The sequence below is a fragment of the Puccinia triticina genome, chromosome 9A (assembly GCF_026914185.1).
Source record: "Puccinia triticina chromosome 9A, complete sequence".
Lineage (NCBI taxonomy): Eukaryota > Fungi > Basidiomycota > Pucciniomycetes > Pucciniales > Pucciniaceae > Puccinia > Puccinia triticina.
In genome coordinates, this window is record NC_070566.1 from 4,522,133 (window position 1) to 4,543,793 (window position 21,661).

The following is a 21,661-nucleotide window of genomic DNA, read 5'->3' on the forward strand; positions in this document are numbered from 1 at the left end:
TTGCTCCTTGCCCCGCCACCCCACGCTGTGCCGGGGGGCTACACTGACTCAAATATGGAGGCTAGGGGGCTTACAGTACGTGTGCAAAATGCTAAGGATAAATGGAGGAGACCTCCTCGGGTCGTAACATGTCCGGGACTTGGCAGGCCCCGGCTTCCGGAGGCTTTCAGGTCACGGATACTGTAGCCCGGCAGAGTTTTGGCTCTTGGCCGGGAACTTGTAGCGTCGGCGCACAAACGTCCCATCAAATCGCGCCCGCAGCAAGCCAGTCGACAGTGAGAGTAGAGGCCCTTTCAGTGCGAGGCGTTCAAGAGTGTTTAAGGGATCTGGCCACCGAGGCTGCCGACAGTGGCCGCCGTCCTGAGCTTGTCAAGCTGATGAGGATGAGAGAGCCCGGTTATGTTTGGGCGTATCCAAATGGCAACTCGCTTCCCATCGATACAACTAATAGAACGAACCCTCTTCCTAGAATACGTCGGCGATGGGGTTGGGCAAGCGACACTGCTCGGGCAGCACTCCGCCACGGCAGACGGCCGAGCGAGCGAGAGTTCCTGAGCCAAGGCAGGCCCGGCCGCGTCCGGCTCTCGAAGCGAGCCGACTGACAGCCATCCCGACTCCCGCTGGCCGCTGATGTTGCCTAGGGTCCTCGGTCGACCAGGCTGGCAGTCTCCGTGTAGCTTAGCTCGAGCCTGGGTGGGCTTGGGGACCCTGGCGGTCTCACTGTGTCGGATTAACCCAGCCAACAAGCCTTCTCCGCCCCCAATCCTCTCAACAGCTCCCACACTCACAACATACATAAACCCTTCATCCTTGCCCTACCCCGCTTGCCCATCTCCACTCACCTCCACCCACCAAAACCCAGCCCCAATTCCCCCGCTACAACCTCACCCACCCACCCCAAAAGCTCAAGATGTTCTCGTTCTTCGCTCAACGCACTGTCCTCGTGGCGTAAGAGAACTCCCTCCGACTCCCTCCACCTTTCGAAGTAGAAGCTGAACGCGTGTTATCTTTTTTTGGTTTTGCAGTGCCGGGCTGCCCACCGCGTACTACGCAGCCAACTCGGTCATCAGCAACAGGAAGAGCCTCGCCCAGCCCGGCCCCTCGTCCTCTGCTCAACTGCACTTTCCTACTGTTGAACGCAGCAACGGGGGGATCTGATTTCCATGTCTATAGTATGTGCGAGCTCTCTCTTTTTAGGCTGTCTTGCTAAAAACAATTTGCTCATATGTCTCTTCACCTCATTCTCAGCAGAAGGCTTCTCCTATTTTCTTGATTCTAACGGCGAGCGGCTTGCGCAAATCTCGGCGGAGAAACCCGCCTGCGAATGTCGCCCGTCATACCTGCTTTCGCCCTCCCTCATCTGTCGCATAGAAACACCCAGGCCGCGCCTCCTTCTCCTATACTTTTTATCTTCTTCTGCTCCCCATGATTCTGCATTTCCCCTGCCCAGGTCAACTCCATAACATTTACTTGTATTCCCGGTCGCCCTTCTGCGCGGTTTGTAGACATCAAAACAAATAAAAACTGTGCCAAAACGTCTCCTTTTCATCTTTTTAAAATGGTTCCGTGAAAACAGCACCAAAAATATCTCTTTGTCTCGTGGATTGTCCACTTTACGCAGGGCATGGCGCATGCAGGTGATCCTGCCCGGTGTGGACGAAGAGCGTGGAGCTCCCGTTAGCAAGAACAAAATGTGAATAATAAAGACAACGCTAGTTTGGCTTATCACTGCGATGTAAGGTGAAAGTCACATTGTGGAGGGCAAGGCACGGCGTGGCCTGGACAGAGACGCACACTCCGATACATCGGAGTGATTTGTCCGGAGGTGTGCGTTGTTAAGCTAGGGATATGTAGAGGGTGGTGCATAGTGACGAATCGAAAGCGGGGCAGAAACCAATCACGAAACAGCACAAAGCGAAGGAGAGATAAACGAGAAAGATGACTCCTTGTCCTGCACCCTTCAAATGTCTGTGGGCACAAAACATATTGGTCATATTACCCGGTCGGCAAGAAAAAGGGCTCCCTGCACGAGAGATACAACGGCATCGGAATCTGCGTGGCTTACTTGGCAGCTCATTGGTGCCAGTCAAATGCAACGAGCCCATCGTAATCCGCGCTTGGACAGGCTCTCAAACAGAAGAAAGACCTCGGCTCGCTGTCGGCCACAAGCAACCTCAGCATCCCGCTTGCCATCCCTGGCGGACTTGTCTGCGCGCGTGTGGACACGGTTGCAGGATGTGTTGTTGTTGCTCAATGCATTGGACATACTTGCCTGGCGCCGTACAGGGTTGGTTTTGTTGGTAAGATTTGAGACATGGAAAATGGAATGCAATGGGCTGGGTTGTATGCTATTAGGAGGATGTCAACTTCACACGCATAAAAAAAAAACGAAGTTGGGCTCGAAAAGCTCGAGAAGCCAATGTTAAGATTATAGTAGGTGTTGTTGAGCTTTTAACCTTGATCAGAATCTTTCTTTTCTTCGGAATTTTTGCTGGAGGTCGGAGATTGACGTCTAGTGACGAAGAGTTCCTTAGCGATTTGGATGCGAGAGTGGTCCCAAGCGACGGGGAAAGCCTTGGAATGGTCGAAGAGAGACCAGGGCAAGCCGTTGACGGCAGCGGCGCGATCGGCCCAAAACCGCTGAGCGTTGAGGGGGTCGATTTGGGTGAGGAAGGCGTGGAGGAGTTTGAGGTCTTCGACGGAGGGGACGATGCGCTGGTGGAGGAAGGAGCGGAAGAGGTCGATGATGAACCTGCGACTGAGCTCGCCGCCGACGCTCAGATGAGCCTCGATCAGCCGGGTGCGCTCGATGTCCGTCAGCCTCGCCTGCGGGTTGTGCAGGTACTTCGACCGGGCCTCTTCGGCGGTGAGCGGCGGGGTTCGGTCGGCGACGAAGCGGCTGATGACCATCTTCAGCAAGAGCACCGTCCGCTCGCTCCTCATCGTCTGGGCCAGCCGCGTGACGCCCACCAGGGTCGGCAGGAGCACCGGCTCGCCCTCGGCCTCGCTCGTCAGTCGCTTCGTGAGCGCCCAGGAGGCCTGCCAGAGCCCGAAAATCGTCTCGATGTTCTCGCGCAACAGGCGCGAGGAGTCCTGCGCTGGGACACACTCGAGCTCGTTCCCATCCCGGTCGAACTGGCGCTCTTCCCGCGCCAGCCAGTCGAAGCCGTGCAGGTCGGGCCGCTCGACGAGCATCCGGAAGGCCCGCCGGCGGCTCGGGACCAGCCGCGGGTCGTCCTCGGAGGCGAGCGCCCTGACGACCCGCAGGACCAGCCGGGCGAGCCGGAAGCCGTTGAGCGGCTTGCCCGAGACCGCCCGGACCAGCGGATTGGCAAGCTCGCCCAGCGCCGTCAACAGTCTGTCCAGCGGCCACCCCGCCCGGCCGACGTTGATCATCGGCAGGAGGTCCAGCCAGAGGCTCACCAGGAGACTCGCCCGTCCTAGCCCGTGGATCGTCTCGAGCGTCCGGCCGTAGAGGCGGTAGTCTTCCGCCGAGATTCCCTCCCGGGACCACCGGTCACTGACCGTGGGCAGGCCGGGATACTGGGTGAGGATCGCGGCTATCTCCGGCGCGGGGGCTCGATGGTCGAGATGGACGACGTGGAGGAAGGCGTTCGTCAGCTGGGGCACCAGCTCTTCGACGGTGCTCGAGGTGGCCGTGGAGGAGGAGCGGCTGATGAGCAGCTGGAGGGCTTCACAGGCGTTCTTGAACAGCTTGGCATTGTCCCTGTCCAGGGGCTCGGCGGCGTAACGCCGGGAGGCTGAGCGGATGATGGGCGAGAGCATGGTCAGGATGGCTTGGTCGGCAGGCGAGAGGACGTTGGTCTGCTCGGTGGCCGCCGGGTTGAGGTCCTCGGCGGCGATCTCGCCCCACTCCAGGAGCTGGGACCACACCTGAAGACAGAGGGACCACATTGCAGGCGAGAGCTGAGAGACGCTGGGCCCCGGCTGGGGAGGGCCATGGTGGTTGCTGATCCAGTGGAGGACGGAGCGGAGGCCGAGACGGGCATTGGTCCGGCGCCGGTTGTCGTTCGATTCGGTCCTGATGATCTCTTGCCAGATCTGGCGCATCAGCGCGGGCTCCCAAAACAGGGCGTCCGACGAGCGGCGGAGGGCCCGCATGACGCAGCGGAGGTCCTCGGGCCCCAGGCCGTGCCGCTCGGGCCCCGCGACGAGCTGGAGAAGCCGGCCGAAGTAGCTCGAGACCGCGGCGTCGGAGACGAAGATCAAGCTCTTGTCGTCCGCCGTCAGCCATTGGCGTTTGGTGCGTGCGAGGCTGATGAGCAGCTGGAAGACGGCGATCCGCTGCGGGGCGGTGAAGGCGGAGTCGGCCCGGTTGCTGTTCTCGACGAGCCGCAGGGTGAAGGAGTCGAACCTGGAGGCGAGGATGTAGCGGAGGAGGAGGGCGAGGGCGGGCGGGGAGAGCTGGCGGAGCAGGGCGGGGCGTGTTGTGCAGATCCGGTCGAAGTCGGCGCCATTGAGGACCGGCGAGGACGGGCTGTTGGCGGCCTCGGCGGCGGGCGGAAGCGGGACGGGGACCGGCGCGGGGTGGCCCAGCGCGACGAGGAGGGCGGCCAGATCGGGGCGGACGACTCTGCGGCTGGCGGCGCCGATGAGCTTGCGGGCAGGGCTGAGCCGCGCCTTGGCGGGCGGGGCGAGGGGCGGCCGGGCGGGGGCTGTGTGGACGGGAGAGCGCCGGTGTCAGTGGGCGGCTCGGACCGGAGGGGGGACTGACTGACCTGCTCGGGGCTGCTCCGGCCTGGGGGTGCTCGAGTGGAGGGCTGCTGCTCGGCGGAGGAGCGCCAGCGAGCGAGAAAGTGGTCGGATGGCCATCGCCCGCAGACCAGCCCCCACCAACTCAACTCACTCCCCATTTATGTAACCACCTCCACTGCAGCAAAGGAAAGCAACTACATATCACAAATATGAGCTGGATGGACCACACCCACCTTCAGACAGCTTGTTTTCTCACTCCTGTCATACTCTGTGGGAGCATACTACCCCCACATCACCCACACAATCCACACCCCAACCCACAGAAAAGTGAGTAAAAAAACATCATATTCCTCAGTTGGGCTCATGCATTGATGGTGCTTTTTCCTCTAGCAGCCAAAATGTCCCTAGCCACTTCTCAAACATCAGACCCTCCCAAACCAATCCAAAGTCCTTATGTGAGTCTGCAAAGTGATTGATATATCCTATCACAGCTGATTTGTTTGATGGGCTGGCGTGTAGTTAAGAGAGAATGCAAGTCCTGAAACCTGGCAAGCCCTAGAGCAACTATCCCAACTTCCTGAGCCACAGATTAACTTAGAGTGAGTAGTATTGAGTATAGATATCTGTTGGAGAATACAAAGACTGATGTTTATTTGTTTGAAGGTCTTTGCCTGCTGGTGGGGTGGCAGCTGTCCTGGTTCTACTGCATCTGGCTCCAGGAACAGGAGATCTGGCAGTCACACTCACCACCCGCTCCCAGCGCCTCAGGTCACATCCAGGTTAGCTTGATTGACTCATACCTTGGGCTCTTCTCTTGGATTTATATTAAGACTTATGCCATCCCACCTTTCTGTAGGAGATACTGCTTTACCTGGTGAGTACACAACCACCATAGAGTAATAGGAACCCGGCTGATATTTGGATCGTAGGTGGACGTGTGGACCCCTCAGATGAAAATGTGATCTCTGCTGCAGTGAGTTTTTATTATTGTTTTCCAATCCATTCCAAATGTCTATCTAATTAAACATGGCTTTTCCCAGCTTAGAGAGGCCAATGAAGAGATTGGATTGCCAATAAAAGACCTGTCAGACTATGGATATCTTGGAACCATGGACCCATTCCTATCCAGAAACCTCTTAGTAGTTTATCCAGTCCTTTACATATACCTTCAGTCCCCTGAAAGCTTGCTTAGAAATCTCAAAGCCAATGAGGATGAAGTCTCTGAAATCTTTCATCTTCCACTCCAAAGCATAGTACAAGCCTCCTCCCAGCAAGACTCTATTTCCACCACCCCAGATAACCTCAACCTGTTGTATTCATCCAGGGATCTCAAATGGATCCACGGTACTCCCTATAGATGGCACTCATTCAGTAGTCCTAGATTACCCTCCCCATTGACTGGCATGACTGCAGACATCCTCCTCTCAGTAGTCACCCTTGCTTACAGGATCCCTAACCCCTCCTTTGGTTCAGTCAAGGCTCCTGGCCAAGAGGAGTGGAAAACTCTGGTTGACTGGGCTTTGGCTGGGGAAGGAGGTGGTCAAGGTGATCAGCATAGTATCATACGCAAGCCTAGAGCCACTGTTTAATCTCTGATTTATCTATCTTGTTGTTGTTATTTGTCTGGTCTCCATCATGTAAATCTTTTCAAATTGTAAAATTTACTCTTCAATTGAATCTTGCAATTAGGCCTTCATAGAGCAATTCCAAAAAGGAATAGCATTGCACCCAGGTATCAGATCTCTGGCCACTACTTCCTACTACACTACAGAGAGTGTGGTGCAAGATTGTTATTGGGCGTAGAGGGCTCCTTTCCACATTGAAATAAAGAGTTGCCAGTGTTTTCATGGCCTCAGGAGCCCTTTGACAAGGTCTGGATGAGGTATTAACTACCCCATCTAGATCATGGTGGACTTGGTTAATGATCATGTGGGTCTTCCCAAGCGTGCTTAAATGTTCATTGCTATAATTGCAGGCCCAAGGGGCTTTTCAGCCATTCAATAACACAGGACTTAGCGCAAATTTGCTTTCACCCGCATGGGGGAATGAGGGACTCTGTTTTTCAATCATGGTCTTGTATATCTTTGGGGTACTTGCACAAGCCAGAGCCTGGTCAGGGAAAGGCCTGAGTTAGCTGAAGGTTCACAACCTCTTCATTCATTGCACATTTGGCTCAACACACTCCGCTGATTTGTGGGGGGGGGGGGGGCTCAATATGCAGTGCATGACAAGAGAAGAGAGAGTTATGCATGTATTCCCAAGATTGTAATCAATATAAAAAAAGAGTCATAGTGAAGCCAAAACAATCCAAGACATGAAACATAGTGAAGCAAAAAAATTCCAAGGGATCAAATTAATTGAATAAAAGGGTAAAGACATTTATGGTGTTCAAAGTTGGTTTGCATAATTTTATGCATGCATAAATCATAAAATCATAAAATCATTTTTGCAGGGGATATGACTGTCTGATCATGTAATACAAAATTTCCTCACCAAAATATTTTTATGATTTTATGATTTATGCATGCATAAAATTATGCAAACCAACTTTGAACACCATAATTATATGAGAATATAAGAAAGAGCGGGGGTTGTGGCTGCTAGTGCTATGGGGCTGATTGGCAAGGAGAAAAAAGCACATGCCTCCAAAAAAAACCTTGGTATACTCAGCAGGAGAAAAATCCCTGTTGACTTGCTCATGGCAACTCATTCATTGTAAAAAACTCCAGTGGCTGACCAGGGCAATGTTGATTAAGCCAGGTGGGTTGGGGTTGGCTCTGCTGAAGTTGCAGTGATCAAGGAACTCCTCCATCCCAAGCATGCGCCTGGCTGCATTAAGTCGTCCAGGGCCGTGCTTGCAAATAACCCTGGGAGGAATGGAATCAGAAATCAAGCTGTCCAGAGGGTCAATTGGTGCGGCTGTATTGCCACAGGCAGGGGTCTTGGCCCGCTTTGCTGAGGTAGATCCTGAACCAGGTAAAGAACCTGTGACTGTTGTTTTATTGCTAAAACACAAAGACCAGAGCTAAAAGGACAAGAGTGTGAGATAAAACAATCTAAGATGAAAGTGTTGAGAAAAAGAAGAAGAAGAAACCAACCCTGCATAGAACATAACTAAATGTATGACAAACAACTGAAGGAGATGACAAGGATAAGGAAGCAACTGATGTTGAGGGTAACTTGGGTGACACAAGACTAAGAGAAGTTTGACAAGATGTCAAGGACAAAGTCCAAGCACAATGAGTCAATGTATAATCAACATTCAGTGAGGGGAAACAACTAGACTATATACATGTATAATATAGGCTAAGTTGTGGGTGCATAGATTAGAAGCATACTGCATAAGGAAATGCTAATACAATATCTCAACAACTGATGATGCATTATAAATAGGATTTGTTTGAGCACTGAGGGATAATAAAGAAAAAGAATAAAAAACCCTAAATGATAGGTAAAATAAGATTGACTAGTAGGAAGATGAGTGGATAGAAATCTAAGACACAAGAGCTGAGAAATAGAAAAAAAGAAGTTAGTGTGATTGAACAGTTGGAGATGTGAAGAGGATTCAATGATAAGAAATGCAATGAGGCATATTTCTCACCAATTTGCAAGCTATGAAGGCTGGCCAATTCAAAGCTTTGCCAAGAATTGCCAGGTATTGATTCAAGTGAAGAAGGTGTGTTGTGTATTGATCTTTGAGGAAAGAGGTGGATTGGCGAGTGAATAGCCAATTTGAAGTTCCCTGGTGGACAAGATGAATAGAGTTTGTCAAGGAAAGAAAGAGGTAGTTTGGAAAAGAATGACTAGAGGTAGCGGTGATGTGAGTTTAGGTGTTGTTCAGTGAGATTTAGGTGCACAGGAGTTGAAGCCTGTGCTCCGTGAGCAAAAGTGAGCACAATTTTCAACACCAGGTGCTTTACAAGTTGGAGATAAGCCTTTTGTGCAAGGCAGGGACTGGCAAGTGTGGAATTTCAGCCGGCTCATTGTGTGTGGCAGGGCTGTGCGGGAGTTTGCAAGCTGGTGATCAGTCATTACCGTCCAAGACATATTCAATATCCGTGCTGGCTCAAAAGCACAGCCCCAAGGCCAAGGCCAAGTGAGAGCTTTTGAGTTCATTGGTTCTGGGCCAATATCCGCAGGAAACATGTCACTGATGGACAAGGAGGGGCCCTTAGACATGAGTGGCAAGCCTGGGAGGGAATCAAACTCCTGTGTGTCTGGTGGGCCTCCTTTTGTACAGGCGGACAGAACCAGGCCAACCGGTGCCAACACTTGGGGGGGCGGGGCCAGTTGATCCAATTCAGGGAGATCTTGGCCGCCAAGGGATGTGGGTGAGGCCAGCAGGATCCCAACGGGGCCTAATGAGAGGACCCTTGGTTGAGATATGGGTGCCATTTCCCCACTGTATGGTTTGCCCAAATGAGTTTTCAAGGCAGGCGGGGCACACATCAATCTCTTTGTGTCCAGGGAAGACAAGTCATCAGCAGTGGGCTGATCTGACGTTGGACCTTGAGTTCCTGATGCTGAGGGTGTGGCAGCATGACTGGCAGGCATGACACGGGTTGGCCAAATGCAAACAGAAGATGAAACCCGCTTGGGGGTGACCTTCACAGCCTGCTTGCTTTTCTGGACGGTCTTTGCAGCCCCCTTGGTGTTGCGTGCGTTGACAGGCATCCGGTTGGCAAGCTCTTCAAGGGTATATACTGGATTATTGGTTGCTGGGGGTGTATCCATGTCAACGTGGGGGGCCAAGAAATAGAGCACTTGGGCCCAAATCCAGAGGTTATTTGTGTAGATTGCAATTGAGCTTTGTGTTGGATTCATTGGATCTTTGACAAATTTTGTTTCACCATTGCAGCCGTACTTTGTCACAATGTGTGCAGTTATCACCCTGACAAGCTTGATAACTTCAGCTGAGTCCACATCTGCCTTGGGCTGATCATGTGGCCAAACATATCAGCTTTGGAGCAGGTTAGCTGAAATGATACAAAATTTTAAATTTTACATAGGTTCATGACCAACCAATTGGCCTTGCGTTGCAGAGCCAACCGGGTCTCTTCTGGTGTGTAATTCAGGGCCAGGTTTTCATCCTGAGCTCTTGCCTAGAATCCAAAAAAAAAAAAATTAGCATGTGGATCAAATCAACCATAATTCATGAGGGTGCAGTGACAAACTGCTATGGCTTGCTTCTCCTGGGCAATAGGATCATCCATAGTGATCCTAATCACAACCTTGTTTGACGGGTTGCGGACTACCTCGGTAACAAAAGCCACAAATTACTCCTTGGTCAAAATCACCACATTGGCCTTGACACCAAAAAACCGGTTGTTGTGGATGAGGCACCTCCACTGCAGGGTACCCCCCTTTACCTCCATAGTGCGGAGGTGCAATGCAACGTAGGCGCAATCACCACCAACCCGGTTCATGACCTCCGACTTGAAGTTGGTCCACAAATGCAAGGTGATGCTTGTTGTCCAAGTAGGCCGGTCTGTGGCACTGTGGCCCAACTTGGACCATTCCAGGGTCAACACTGCCACCTTTCCCTTATGAGCCACCGCGGGGACAAATACCACACATTCAAGGGCAATTGTTTTTGGATATTTATTGCTTTTTGGGTGGAGTTGGTTTGGCTGGGACTGAGAGGGGTCTTGTGAATTGCCAAAAAGGAGATATGATCTTGAGTTGCTGAAATTGCCTAGGGACGGCCCCAAGTATGATACCTGTGATCCATTCGGATTGTTGGGAAAAGGGAGGGGCGGAATTGTCGAGCTTTGGTGGGTATACACAGGTCTGACATGTACAACATGGCGAGATCAGCTTGTGAAGGCGCAGGCAACAGTGAGCCAATGTGATGTGTTACAACACATGGGCCAATTTGCACAACACATTGGCCGTTATTTTTGAGGAAAAACAGTCAATTTTAACAAAGAAATATCAGATTTTCAATACTTTACAATAGATTACAATATTTTTTTGGCTGTATAAATGGTAAATGGCCTGTATTGGCTGTTATAGCGGGTATTTTGTGTTATTTTTTAAGCCCTCAAGGTTATAGTTAACTTTTGTTGGCAAGTTTGATAACTATATTTCTGTTATTGTAACTTATTTTTAATACTTTATGATAATTTAAGTTAACAGGCAACTGTAACATCCCACCATTGGCGCAGGGAACAAAAGTGTGAAGAATAAAAACATACCAAAAGGGTTCTTTGCCAGGTGCAGATTTTGTGGCAGGTCCAAAACTTGGGTTGGTGGGAGACGGTTAGGCTGGATTCAAGCTGTGTGACCCTCAGATCTGTGGTAGATAGAAGGGAGGTGGAAGAGAAATCAAGATGGCACTCACAAGAGGGCCAACAAAATTTTTTGGGTCAATTAGTGAGGCCAATTGATGGGGGGGTGGGGGGGGGTGGTGGCTGCTGGAATGTGGGTGGAGGACAGTGGCCAGCTGGCTTTGGGGGGGGGGGGGGGGGGAGGGCATGGAGAGAGGAGAGAGAGATACAGAAGCTGTATTCTTCTATTGGCTGAAGTCAAGTCATTGGCGGGCCAAAGTTGGACAAACGGAAACGCAAGCTTTCTCAACATCCCAACCAGAGATTTCCCAGTTCCTGGAAAATTTTCCGCAGCATTTCCCCCCGCTGGAGGCTTCCATAGCGAGTCTGAAACTCCGGAGCCTGGCACTATTTCCCCTCAACACAAGCCTTTATATATACTCCACAATACACCACCCCCGCACACGTTATTGTTTTCTCCCTCCTATTGTCTACTCTCATACCATTGCTTTTTTGTTTATGTTCTCTATAGTAATTATTGCACAATCTTTGTTCATTTTTCCAATTTCTCGACCAGACTCCAATACATAATCGGCCGACTCCCGCATACTTGCCTGATTTAAACTTTTCCGATTCCTCTCCTAACTACTATTCCCTGATCCAACATATCCGCAACCGTGAAAAACCTACCCATTCCTTTCCCGGTCCCCGAAGGTATGTCATATTTCTAAAACCATCAGGTCCCACATCCCTCATCCGGACTTTGACCCTCTCCTACTGCCAAATGCTCCTTCATTCAAGAACGGGACTGGATAATCTCTTCTACAGCTTCCTTCTCCGAATGTCACCCGCAGTTCCCGATTCACTCCGCTGCCTAACTACCCCAGGTCCTCCGCACCTCAACTTCGCCAAGTCATCAAGCTCTTCCCCGCATGACACACATACCAAGCGCCTAAGCTCTATTCCAATTTACAACACCAGTCACCACCTCCATCGCAAATCCTCGTCCAGAAATGCAGATATCACCCCCTATCATTACCGCTACTATTCCTCTGTCATCCCTCCGCTACATCTCCTTTTGATCCCAATTCCTCACATTTCTCTATGCCACATCCGCAGCCAACATCCACCCTTCCTCCACAATAATTCCACATCCTCTCTATAAGATCAAGCTTCGTCACAACTCCGAGATATCATTACCTCCTGCCTCTCACTTATCTTTCAATGGCGCGCTTGACCTATCTTCCCTAACTCCCTCCCGTCTTGCCGTTGACATAATTGTCCCCATCAATCAATGGCAGATAGCCTCAACTAAATCGGACGAACCCCCTACTCCTATAGTCATCGAAGGGTATTTATCCATATCGGTCATATCACAACAGATCTACGCATATTCTCCAGTCACTGGACCCGTAAGTCTTCTCAGTCGTACGCTACAGCACCCCCTCTACTCTAACGGCTGAATCCGTATTCTAGAATGGCCCTCAATTCGTCCTCCACCTCGGCCCCGAAGTTATTCCCGACCCCAAGAACCAACTCCTCCCTTCCAACTTAATTCATTTCGCTGGGGTCATCGCCGGAGAAATAGGACGCAGCCTGCACATAATAGTACGTATTTACATGTTCAATGCCTAATTACTCATACATCCCGACAGTTATTCATTGTGAATATGTTTCCAATTGCCATTCTCAGGTCCATTCTCTACATCTGTACTCTATTTGCCGGTCTCTAAATTCATAAAACAATGACAAATTCACAAATTCGTTACTCAACTCAATACTCATAAGTATCGAATTTGTAGTCTAATGTTCCCATTTTTTGTCGATTTCTACAAATGCTCGCTTGTTCTCATAACTGTACTTTCCCACTTCGTTGCAATGAAATAACCTCTCCCAAAACAAAAACCGGCTGATAAAAAGTCCCTCTGCCAAAATCACCCCTGTGTACCCTGAGCCGAACAATATTTGCCCTCAATTCTACTCATCTCAAATCAGGCTTGCCCCTCACCGCACGACTACACAAATTAATGCCACTTCAGGACTCTTCAGCCTATGGGACATGTCCATTTCTCACCACCCGGCAGTAATGTCTCTCCCTGTGTTAAAAACGCTACCATCTCTCGAGAGCCCCTCCGTCCCCAAAACCTCCTCGACACGAATTGTCATTCGCTTCATCAAAGATTCCCTTATTCTGTTCTTGAAACTCACAAAGTCATTCATCTCCTATGTCCGAAGAAGATCTCAATCCTGACACCTCCATGGCTAAACTCACAAACTCATCCATTGAGGAACCAATATCCGTTGAATCTCTTCCACAACCACTAATTCCCCCATGTCTAAGATCCTTGGCCTATCCCAGGATTAGTACATGGATCAAAATTGTTTCGATTATGCCCCGCATCATCGCTACCTTATCCGGTGACATAAACGTAAATCAACTCCTCCTCCTAAATATCCAAAAGTTTGCCTAAACTGACGCCTTTTCTAGCAACCGGATATTATCCTGTTGCCAAATCCCAATGTTTTTGACATCACAAAAATCAATCCTCAACTGGACATTACCAGCCGTGTCCGCCTAACAGGTTGAGTTATCCGCATTGAGTCTAACTACATATATGTTGAAGTTTGTCCTTTCCCGGCGCCTACGCTCATGTTTCAGCGTATTAACCAATCCCCGTTATTCCTTAGCCCGAGCTTATTACTTATTTCGGCCCTTGAACCAAAGCATTTCACAATTTCTCCGGTTGTTTACCCGTAACAATAACACTCATAACGTCTAAATTTCCTTCACAAGCACAACTAAACATTGCTCCCGCTGCATTTTGACCGTAGAATGTCACATCTCATCAATTCTGCCAAAACTCTTCATGTACCCATATGTTTCCGTCGCGTGACCCACTGCCACTACGCCGATCTCAGTCATGTTGCCCTCCCCCTAATTCCTCTTCCGGCCACGTAGTAGCTCAGTACTCCAGTACATTCCACAGCTTATAAATAATTCGGCCCCCTCACCATTGTCGTCAGACCTATAGCCTCACTCCAGCTCCAATTTCACCACGTCAATATGGTTGTCATCCGGAGTTTTACCTTTGTCCCAGAACCACCGCGACTCAGCAATAATAACTTATTCAAAATTGTAGACGCTACCCCCTGGAGTTCAACCCCTAAAAACATCGTGCCACTTCCTAATTTTCATTTTGACATTTTAACCTCAGCCCCTCGGGGCACTGCTCCCTATTCCGCTTCATGGCTGGTGTTCAAAGGCAAAGCCACAGCTGCCTATAACAGTCGCAACATTATAATACAATGCGACTCTTCTTCTTACCATTTCGATTTACCCCACCGATTCATAAACTTACCTCTCCCACAACTCATTGGGGATCTGAAAATCATTCAACAGTTCCCACAAATCTTAGCACTCGATCCTGAAACTCAGCGTGTTAGTCCTCATTCAATATCATCCTCAACAAATCTAAGCTGACATTGCTCCAAAGTCTTCCGTTTTTCTCTGTCACTTTGAATCTTTGCAAAGTCATCCCCCAGACCTCGAGCTGAACAGCATTTATCATGTTCACGCTCATATCACCAAAACCAGGGACGGGATAATTCAACTGAAAGTTAGTCAACATCCGACCAGAATACCTTCCTCATCTCGAAATAACTCATTAATCCTTCTTCCTTCCCAGATCACGCACCTGTTTGATTACAAACTTTCTATTCACATCAGTTCTAAAAGCCTTTAGCCAGAACACATCTCATAAACCGGAATTTGGAAGCTCTCAGTTAACCCTGTTCCACACCTCTTACCATTGTAATACGGAACTCATCCTTCGCATTCATAATAGAGCTGCTCATTATATTTCTCTTTTCCAACTCTTTTCACATTCCATGTCCCCTTATCTCATAAACATTCAATTGATTTGAGAGCTCTTCCTGAACCCAAATCATGCAGAAACTTTGCCTCACCTGTAAACATACTGTTACCGTCTTCCATCCATAATGCATAACCAAACCTGAGATAAATCTGTATGCCTAAAAATTTGCTCTGCCCAAGTTCAGTGCTCTTGGCGACAACCCATGCATGATGAATTCAGTATATGACCTTGACCAATACACGGCCGTCTCCAAGAGTGCCACTCCCCCGGCCCCATTCTTCAGCTTCAACTCCATTTGCATGATACTCTACTTGTCGTCGGCTCCGAGTATCATCCCCATAGATATTAATTTGATTTGAGAGCTCTTCCTGAACTTAAATCATGCAGGAACTTTGCTTTCACCAGTAAAGATACTGTTACCGTCTTTCAGCCGTAATTCATAACCAAACCTGAGATAAATCCGTATGCCTAAAAACTTGCTCTGCCAACCTTCTGTGCCCTTGGCGACAATCCATGCATGATGAATTCAGCATATGACCTCGACCAATAGACGGCCGTTCCTAAGAGTGCTACTCTCCCGGGCCCATCCTTCAGTTGCAAATCTGCCTGCATGATACTCTACTTATCGTAGGCTACGAGTATTATCAGAAAGCCATTACTAACTCTCAGTCCACTATCACGCAGCACATTGTATGCACAAAAACAGACAACCTAATACCTGAACTTAGCTGATCGCCTGGAGGCCCAAAATATTCAAATGTCGCCATTGCGTTTCAGTATTAGCAATATTCCCGATTCTACCGGCGCTCCAGAAATCGTATGCTACTCAATCCGGGCCTTCGCCGTTCATAGTCCTGCAGCGTAGCGTAATTGGTTGACATTCGCTTCGTCTCAGCTAGAAGATTATGATGAAATCAAAAACATTCGCCAAATCTTGTCTCTCAAAACAGCATAGCCATTGATAACACGGACACACAACGTTGTTGAACATTTTCATGCCAATATCCTGTGACCTGCCATGAATCGTGATCCTGATTAGGATGCAGGCCAATGTCCTCCCTAAAGCAGCTGTCCGCTCTGCAAGAACATTGAACATCCGATTAGCAGCACAATACAATTCCCTGTTCCGGTTACGATTCGGTCATTGTACATAGTAGCGTAGTAGTCGCCCCATTTCCAGAAATCTCATCACCGTTGGACAAATATTCTATTCTTGGTTCCTTTTCTCATAACAAAAACCTCAGAAATCCTTTTCGGCTGCGCCGCCCTCAAGAGATGTCGGCACATTATAGGAACGATGATGCTCACTTTAATTCCTCATCGAGACCTCTGTAACATTCCCTTACAATTCCTTGTTCCGGTCGCAATTTGATTGTTTCTACATTGACGTAGTCCACTCACCCCATTTCCAGAAATCCGCTATCGTACCGTCTGACATATATTCTACTGTCCGTTCCAGCTACTATAACCATTTAAGGGAAATCTTTGCCACACTCGCCGTCTCTAATAGTTGTTTGCATATCATAGAAATGATTGGCGCTCACTTTACTGCCTCATCGAGAAACTTCAATTCTATATTTGATCTATCCTCTGATGCCAGCGTAATTTTGACCGGACAAAGTAATACATTCCTCAATCCGGAAATCCACATATTCCATAAACAACCCATTTCTCTTCCCCGGACTTCAAGTTACTTAATGACTCCCAAAAAAAAAAAATATAAATAGTCCCCGCCTTTGGACCTCGACCCCTATCTCCCTCCATCAACAATCCTGTTTTCAGCTAATCCTATGTACACACCCTGAACTTACAAGCTCCTCCTCTTCAGACTTCAATCTATTGGACTGTCTTATTCCTCACTATACATCCCACAAACAAACCTGTTTGTCAAGGATGGCTGCTCAAAAACGGCTCAGTCACCCTATGCAAACCCGGAGTCCAGTGGATATCTTTGAAATGGTGCGCTCAAGTTTTCTCCTCTCCCTACACTCATACCAAACCATTTCTGAGCATCAGTTGTTTCCCTTCCCCCCAGCTCGACCAAAAAATTGCCCCTGGCTCGAGCTATGGTCAACTGTTCTATTCTACTTCCATCGCATATACCGATCCGGATTCGCGAGAAGAAAAAAACCTTTTAGTAAAGTTATGCGGTTATGGGTCCGCCATCTCAGCATTAATCGAAAACCGGGTTTACATAGTATCTGGCAAGATGATTGCTCCTAACTCCAATACCACTCCCGTATTCCATTTTGACCCTGACCTGATCTTAGACGTTGGTGAATTGGAGACCTGTTCTATTAAATTCTCTGATAAGTGCTCCGTGGTTGGTTTCGGCATTGTTATTGCCAAACGGGAAGTCTCCAAAGAGGTCGTAAACAGCACCATTAAAAATCTCATCGTGACCTTACAACACTCGGATTATGACCCTTTGGTAAGTTCCTACATACATCTCCATAAATTAAGTCGGTCGTGTCCTGATTCTGAGCGCGATTAGACCAAACAACAAATACAGTTCAAGGCTCAATATAAAATCAGCGGTCGCAGAAACTTGGCCAATACATTTGGCCTGTTCCAACTTGGACGCGAAGTGCTTCTCTCCGGAAACATTTGCGGATATGACGGAGAATCTTACATGTGGATGATCAATGTACGTACCAAATGACCCAACGATCCTTCTCTGATTCCTAACATGTTATCATTCCCGGCGTAGACCCTGGCTGTCTCCATTGCGTCAGGTAATCAAACAAGTGGATCGATCCAAAGCATGGTGTCCGGTAAGACTCTCCCTGTCCGCCGTCGCCCTGGGTTGTAAGTCAACACCTCAATTCAATTCAGTGTTGTTCTGTGATTGACATATTGATTTGAGTACAGAATCTCATTAGAAGATCGGGGCAGTTCCAGCTCAAAGCCAATTCAGATCAACGACGAAACGCCAACAGTCGTCAATAACCTTCCCACCTCTGAGCCAGCCTCCGGCGCCGGGGAAGGTTCTGCTCAGAATTACTACGACTCCATCGCCAGTACCGGCTCTAAAAAAAGGACTAGGAAAGACATCCTTGCTGACGCTAAACGTGCCAAAAAGGACCTGTGCGCACCAGCAGATGCAATGCCCATGGGTCAGGGAAGTGTCCAAGGGGCAATCCTTTGAAGCCAGTCCGTGTTCATACATAAGTTGCTGCTTAACACAATCAAGCCCCTCTCAATGGTTCATTTACTGGAATTGGTTCTATGTGAAATTGTACCTCCGCTTGACTCCACCAGTTCCAACACTTTCTCCTTTTTCCATATCCTACACATGTACTTGTAGTCAACATTTGCTTGACAGGCTCACAATTAAAACTCAATTCTATTAAACTTTGTCAGGCCCTGTAATACATGCTTCCTGAAATGTCAATTATCAGACGCAGGGTTTGTTAACAGTGTAGCCCCTCTCCGACTAAAATTGTCAAGTGAACCAATCTCGATACTCGTCATACACTCTTCCAGCAGGTTCTTTTGAGCTCTGGTACTGCCCTTGAGGATTCTATTTTAAGTTAGACTGGCAGGCTATTTTCCTACGAGCCACCTTTATCAATTGTTTGTTGGCGTAAGTCAGACGACTAACATGGCTCCTCCTAAAGGACTCGCCGTTCCTTCCCCGGATTCAAATAACGAAGAATACTTATTGAAACACTTCAAGGACGAGATGCCTAATTACCTAGGACCGTATACTGACATCTGTATAAAATGTTCCGCGGTTCACTGGAAATGCGAGAGAACCGGCCCAGGAAAGGATGCGGATCGTGCACCGTTTTCTATGTGTTGTCAAAAAGGCCAGGTTTCGGTTCTGGTTACTTACAGCGGCGCCAATTATCCCCTCTTCCTGAAGCAGCTACTACAAGGCCAAGACCAGCGTCAGTCCGCGCATAACTGTGACTTGTTATTGAAATCTGATACCCGTTCTGCTCATAGGATCGAAAACCTTTCAGCGTCAGATCCGAAATTATAATAACGGACTCGCTTTTGCATCTCTCGGAGCTGATGTTGATCACAGTGTCCAGGGACAGCGCGGCGTTTACACGTTCAAAGTGAAAGGAGCGTTATTTCACAATTTACCCGAGGACCACCCTGGTACTAAAGCAAACGCACAGTACTCTCAAATATACGTCGTGGGCGGAGATGACAAGAAGGAAACTGGCATGCGACAACACAAATGCGGCGCTCAAGTCGATTTCAAAATCTTAAATCAATTGCAAAAGTTCATCTCCACCAACAATTCCTACGCAAAGTTTTACCAAACTATCTCTCAACAACTAGACCAGAATCCAGCAGCAACCTTTGTCCTGAGAGCATTAGATCTTCCAGGTCTGAACCGTAACACGTATAACCAACCACGAGTCAATGAAATAGCCTACATCCTGGAATGTTACGACGAAGAAAAGATCGGCAAACGCGATGTTGCATTGCGCACCCACGGCGGAGGCGTGCGGTATGTCACCGATTTATTTCCTGGATACTTGGCGCTTCGTTACCCAATCTTCTTCCCTTTTGGGGAACAGGGTTGGCTTGAGGACTATGCAATCCCCGGAACCTGTTAGTCTTCTACATTTTTATCAGTATTCTGTTCAGTATTATTTACACTTCTTGTCCCAGTTCGAGAAATAACACAATGTGAATGGTACGCCACTATGTGCTTTGAGAAGGACGGCGAATTCTCCGTCATTCTCCATGGCAAGGCTCTGTTTCAAGAAATTATTGTCGATATGTACATATGTGTTGAGCGTTCTCGACTCGACTGGGTGTTCCACCACCAAGGCGATCTGAAAGCAGCAATGTATTGAGGGGCAGCCAAATCGTTGATGAATGAACAGGACATAGATGGACGTCGTGTTGTTTTGCCATCTACGTTTGCAGGTTCGCCATGAAACATGATACAGCTTTACCAAGATTCTATGGCAATTGTCCGCAAATTTGGGTCCCCCTCTTTATTTGTGACCATGACTGCGAATCCGAGATGGAGAGAAATTCAAGAAGCGCTGAAGCCGGGTCAAGATCCGAGCAATAGGCCCGATTTAGTAACCAGGGTATTCTTCAGCAAGTTTGTATCCTTACTTGAAGACCTCCTCAAGAAAGATCGTCTAGGTCGGGTCACAGCCAACGTGTTTACTATTGAATTTCAGAAACGCGGCCTACCACATGCTCATATCATGGCCATGATGCGGTCACCAGATATTCCTAAGACGCCTGAACAGATAGATTCCCTGGTCACAGCTGAGATCCCCGACCCTGTCAAGGAACCTCGACTGTACGAGATTGTTACACGGAATATGCTACATGGCCCCTGTACCAAGAGTTCCAATTGCTGGAAGAATGAGATGTGCAAATATGGATTCCCAAAACCATTCCGTCCCTCGACAGAATTGACCGATGACGCATACCCCAATTACAGGAGACGGGACGACGGGCGCCGTGTCAAAAAGAGTGGGACTGAATTTCATAATGGCCATGTCGTCCCGTATAATAAATTCCTCCTACTCAAGTACGACTGCCATATTAATGTCAAAATCCCGTTCTCAATACGAGCTATGAAGTACCTCTTCAAATATATTTGCAAGGGCGTCGACAGGGCTTCGATGAAGCTCATGGATGGCGATGAAATTCAAAAATTTATCAATGGCCGGTACGTTGGCCCATGCGAAGGTGTGTTAATTCGGTGTTGATTGGCACCCCCAACAGTCAGCAGTCACTGACCTCGTTTTGCTTCTTAGCCGCGTATTGCTTATTCCAGTTCCCGATGAACGGCAGATCACCCACATTCCAACGATTAGCCCTTCACCTTGATAATCAACAGACAATTTATTATATATCTCAAAAAAAAGCAAAACAATCAATTCAGAGCCGAAAGGCTGAGCGCACAACGTTGACTGAGTTTTACGCCATCTGTAACACAGATGTTCAAGGCCTCGGTGTATATGCTAAGGATTGTCTTTATCAGGATATGCCAAAGTATTTCGTCTGGACTAAGGACAAGCGATGGAAAGCCAGAGCCTATGCCTCGGACGCGGTCGGACGGATCTATTTTGCGAACGTTTCAGAAGGAGAGCAATACTACTTGAGACTCCTCCTCTTGAATGTGCGAGGTCCTAAGAGCTCTCAAGATCTCCGAACCGTTGGCGGAGTTTGGCATTTTACATTTCGAGCTGCCGCCGAAGCTCTAGGCCTTCTTGCATCGGATGAACACTACGCTACCTGTATCCAAGAGGCATCCTTATGGATGTTGGGCGCAGGTTTGAGGGCCCTTTTCTGCATCATGCTGGTTCATAGTCCTCCAACCAACCCTCAACGGCTCCTGGACCAGTTCATCAACGTACTAGGCAACGATTCTAAGTACTGGCTACGACTTAGTCCTGGAGGCATCGATCCCACTCCGGAGAACTGCGACGCCCTAACGAAGTACCACATTGATACACAGCTGAAGAAAAACATGAAGCTGCTTGAGGATGTTGGAATCGTAGGTACTGATTGTACTCTATGGCCTCGATTTGCCCAAGTCTTTGCCCCGGAGGAATTCTCAAATTATAATCCTGCTGAAAATTACGAAGAGAAGTACACGAGACTGACCCCTGACCAACAATACATTGTGGACAATATAATCAAACAAGCAAATAGGAAAGATCCCTGGATGGTGTACATTGATGGGCCTGGGGGAACTGGCAAGACATTTGTTCTTAATACTCTGATTCACTATTTTAACTGCAGAGGATTCACAATCGCGGCCGTGGCATCTTCTGGAATTGCTTCATTAGTCCTCCAAGATGCAAC

At 48.6% G+C, this 21,661-nt stretch overlaps 6 protein-coding genes across 6 annotated transcripts; 5 read left to right on the forward strand and 1 right to left on the reverse strand.

The window, feature by feature from the left end:
- Positions 1–128: 128 nt before the first annotated feature.
- Positions 129–602, forward strand: PtA15_9A443 (uncharacterized protein; the record flags this gene model as incomplete). The annotated part of the gene is made up of 1 exon (XM_053172652.1): positions 129–602. One exon carries the CDS (start codon positions 129–131, stop codon positions 600–602), a length of 474 nt encoding a protein of 157 aa, XP_053023871.1.
- A 308-nt stretch (positions 603–910) lies between these two features.
- PtA15_9A444 (uncharacterized protein) lies at positions 911–1,158 on the forward strand (the record flags this gene model as incomplete). Its single annotated transcript, XM_053172653.1, has 2 exons — positions 911–948; positions 1,026–1,158. The coding sequence occupies 2 exons, from the start codon at positions 911–913 to the stop codon at positions 1,156–1,158; spliced, it is 171 nt and encodes a 56-aa protein (XP_053023872.1).
- A 1,293-nt stretch (positions 1,159–2,451) lies between these two features.
- On the reverse strand, positions 2,452–4,833 carry PtA15_9A445 (uncharacterized protein; the record flags this gene model as incomplete). The annotated part of the gene is made up of 2 exons (XM_053172654.1): positions 2,452–4,676; positions 4,740–4,833. The coding sequence occupies 2 exons, from the start codon at positions 4,831–4,833 to the stop codon at positions 2,452–2,454; spliced, it is 2,319 nt and encodes a 772-aa protein (XP_053023873.1).
- Positions 4,834–5,114: 281 nt separating this feature from the next.
- On the forward strand, positions 5,115–6,305 carry PtA15_9A446 (uncharacterized protein; the record flags this gene model as incomplete). Its single annotated transcript, XM_053172655.1, has 6 exons — positions 5,115–5,171; positions 5,236–5,315; positions 5,380–5,495; positions 5,573–5,590; positions 5,646–5,689; positions 5,757–6,305. 6 exons carry the CDS (start codon positions 5,115–5,117, stop codon positions 6,303–6,305), a joined length of 864 nt encoding a protein of 287 aa, XP_053023874.1.
- Positions 6,306–11,826: 5,521 nt separating this feature from the next.
- Positions 11,827–12,726, forward strand: PtA15_9A447 (uncharacterized protein; the record flags this gene model as incomplete). Its single annotated transcript, XM_053172656.1, has 4 exons — positions 11,827–12,039; positions 12,287–12,397; positions 12,462–12,593; positions 12,679–12,726. The coding sequence occupies 4 exons, from the start codon at positions 11,827–11,829 to the stop codon at positions 12,724–12,726; spliced, it is 504 nt and encodes a 167-aa protein (XP_053023875.1).
- Positions 12,727–16,783: 4,057 nt separating this feature from the next.
- Positions 16,784–18,008, forward strand: PtA15_9A448 (uncharacterized protein; the record flags this gene model as incomplete). Its single annotated transcript, XM_053172657.1, has 5 exons — positions 16,784–16,819; positions 16,896–17,291; positions 17,355–17,507; positions 17,571–17,668; positions 17,732–18,008. The coding sequence occupies 5 exons, from the start codon at positions 16,784–16,786 to the stop codon at positions 18,006–18,008; spliced, it is 960 nt and encodes a 319-aa protein (XP_053023876.1).
- Between the last annotated feature and the right edge of the window lie 3,653 nt (positions 18,009–21,661).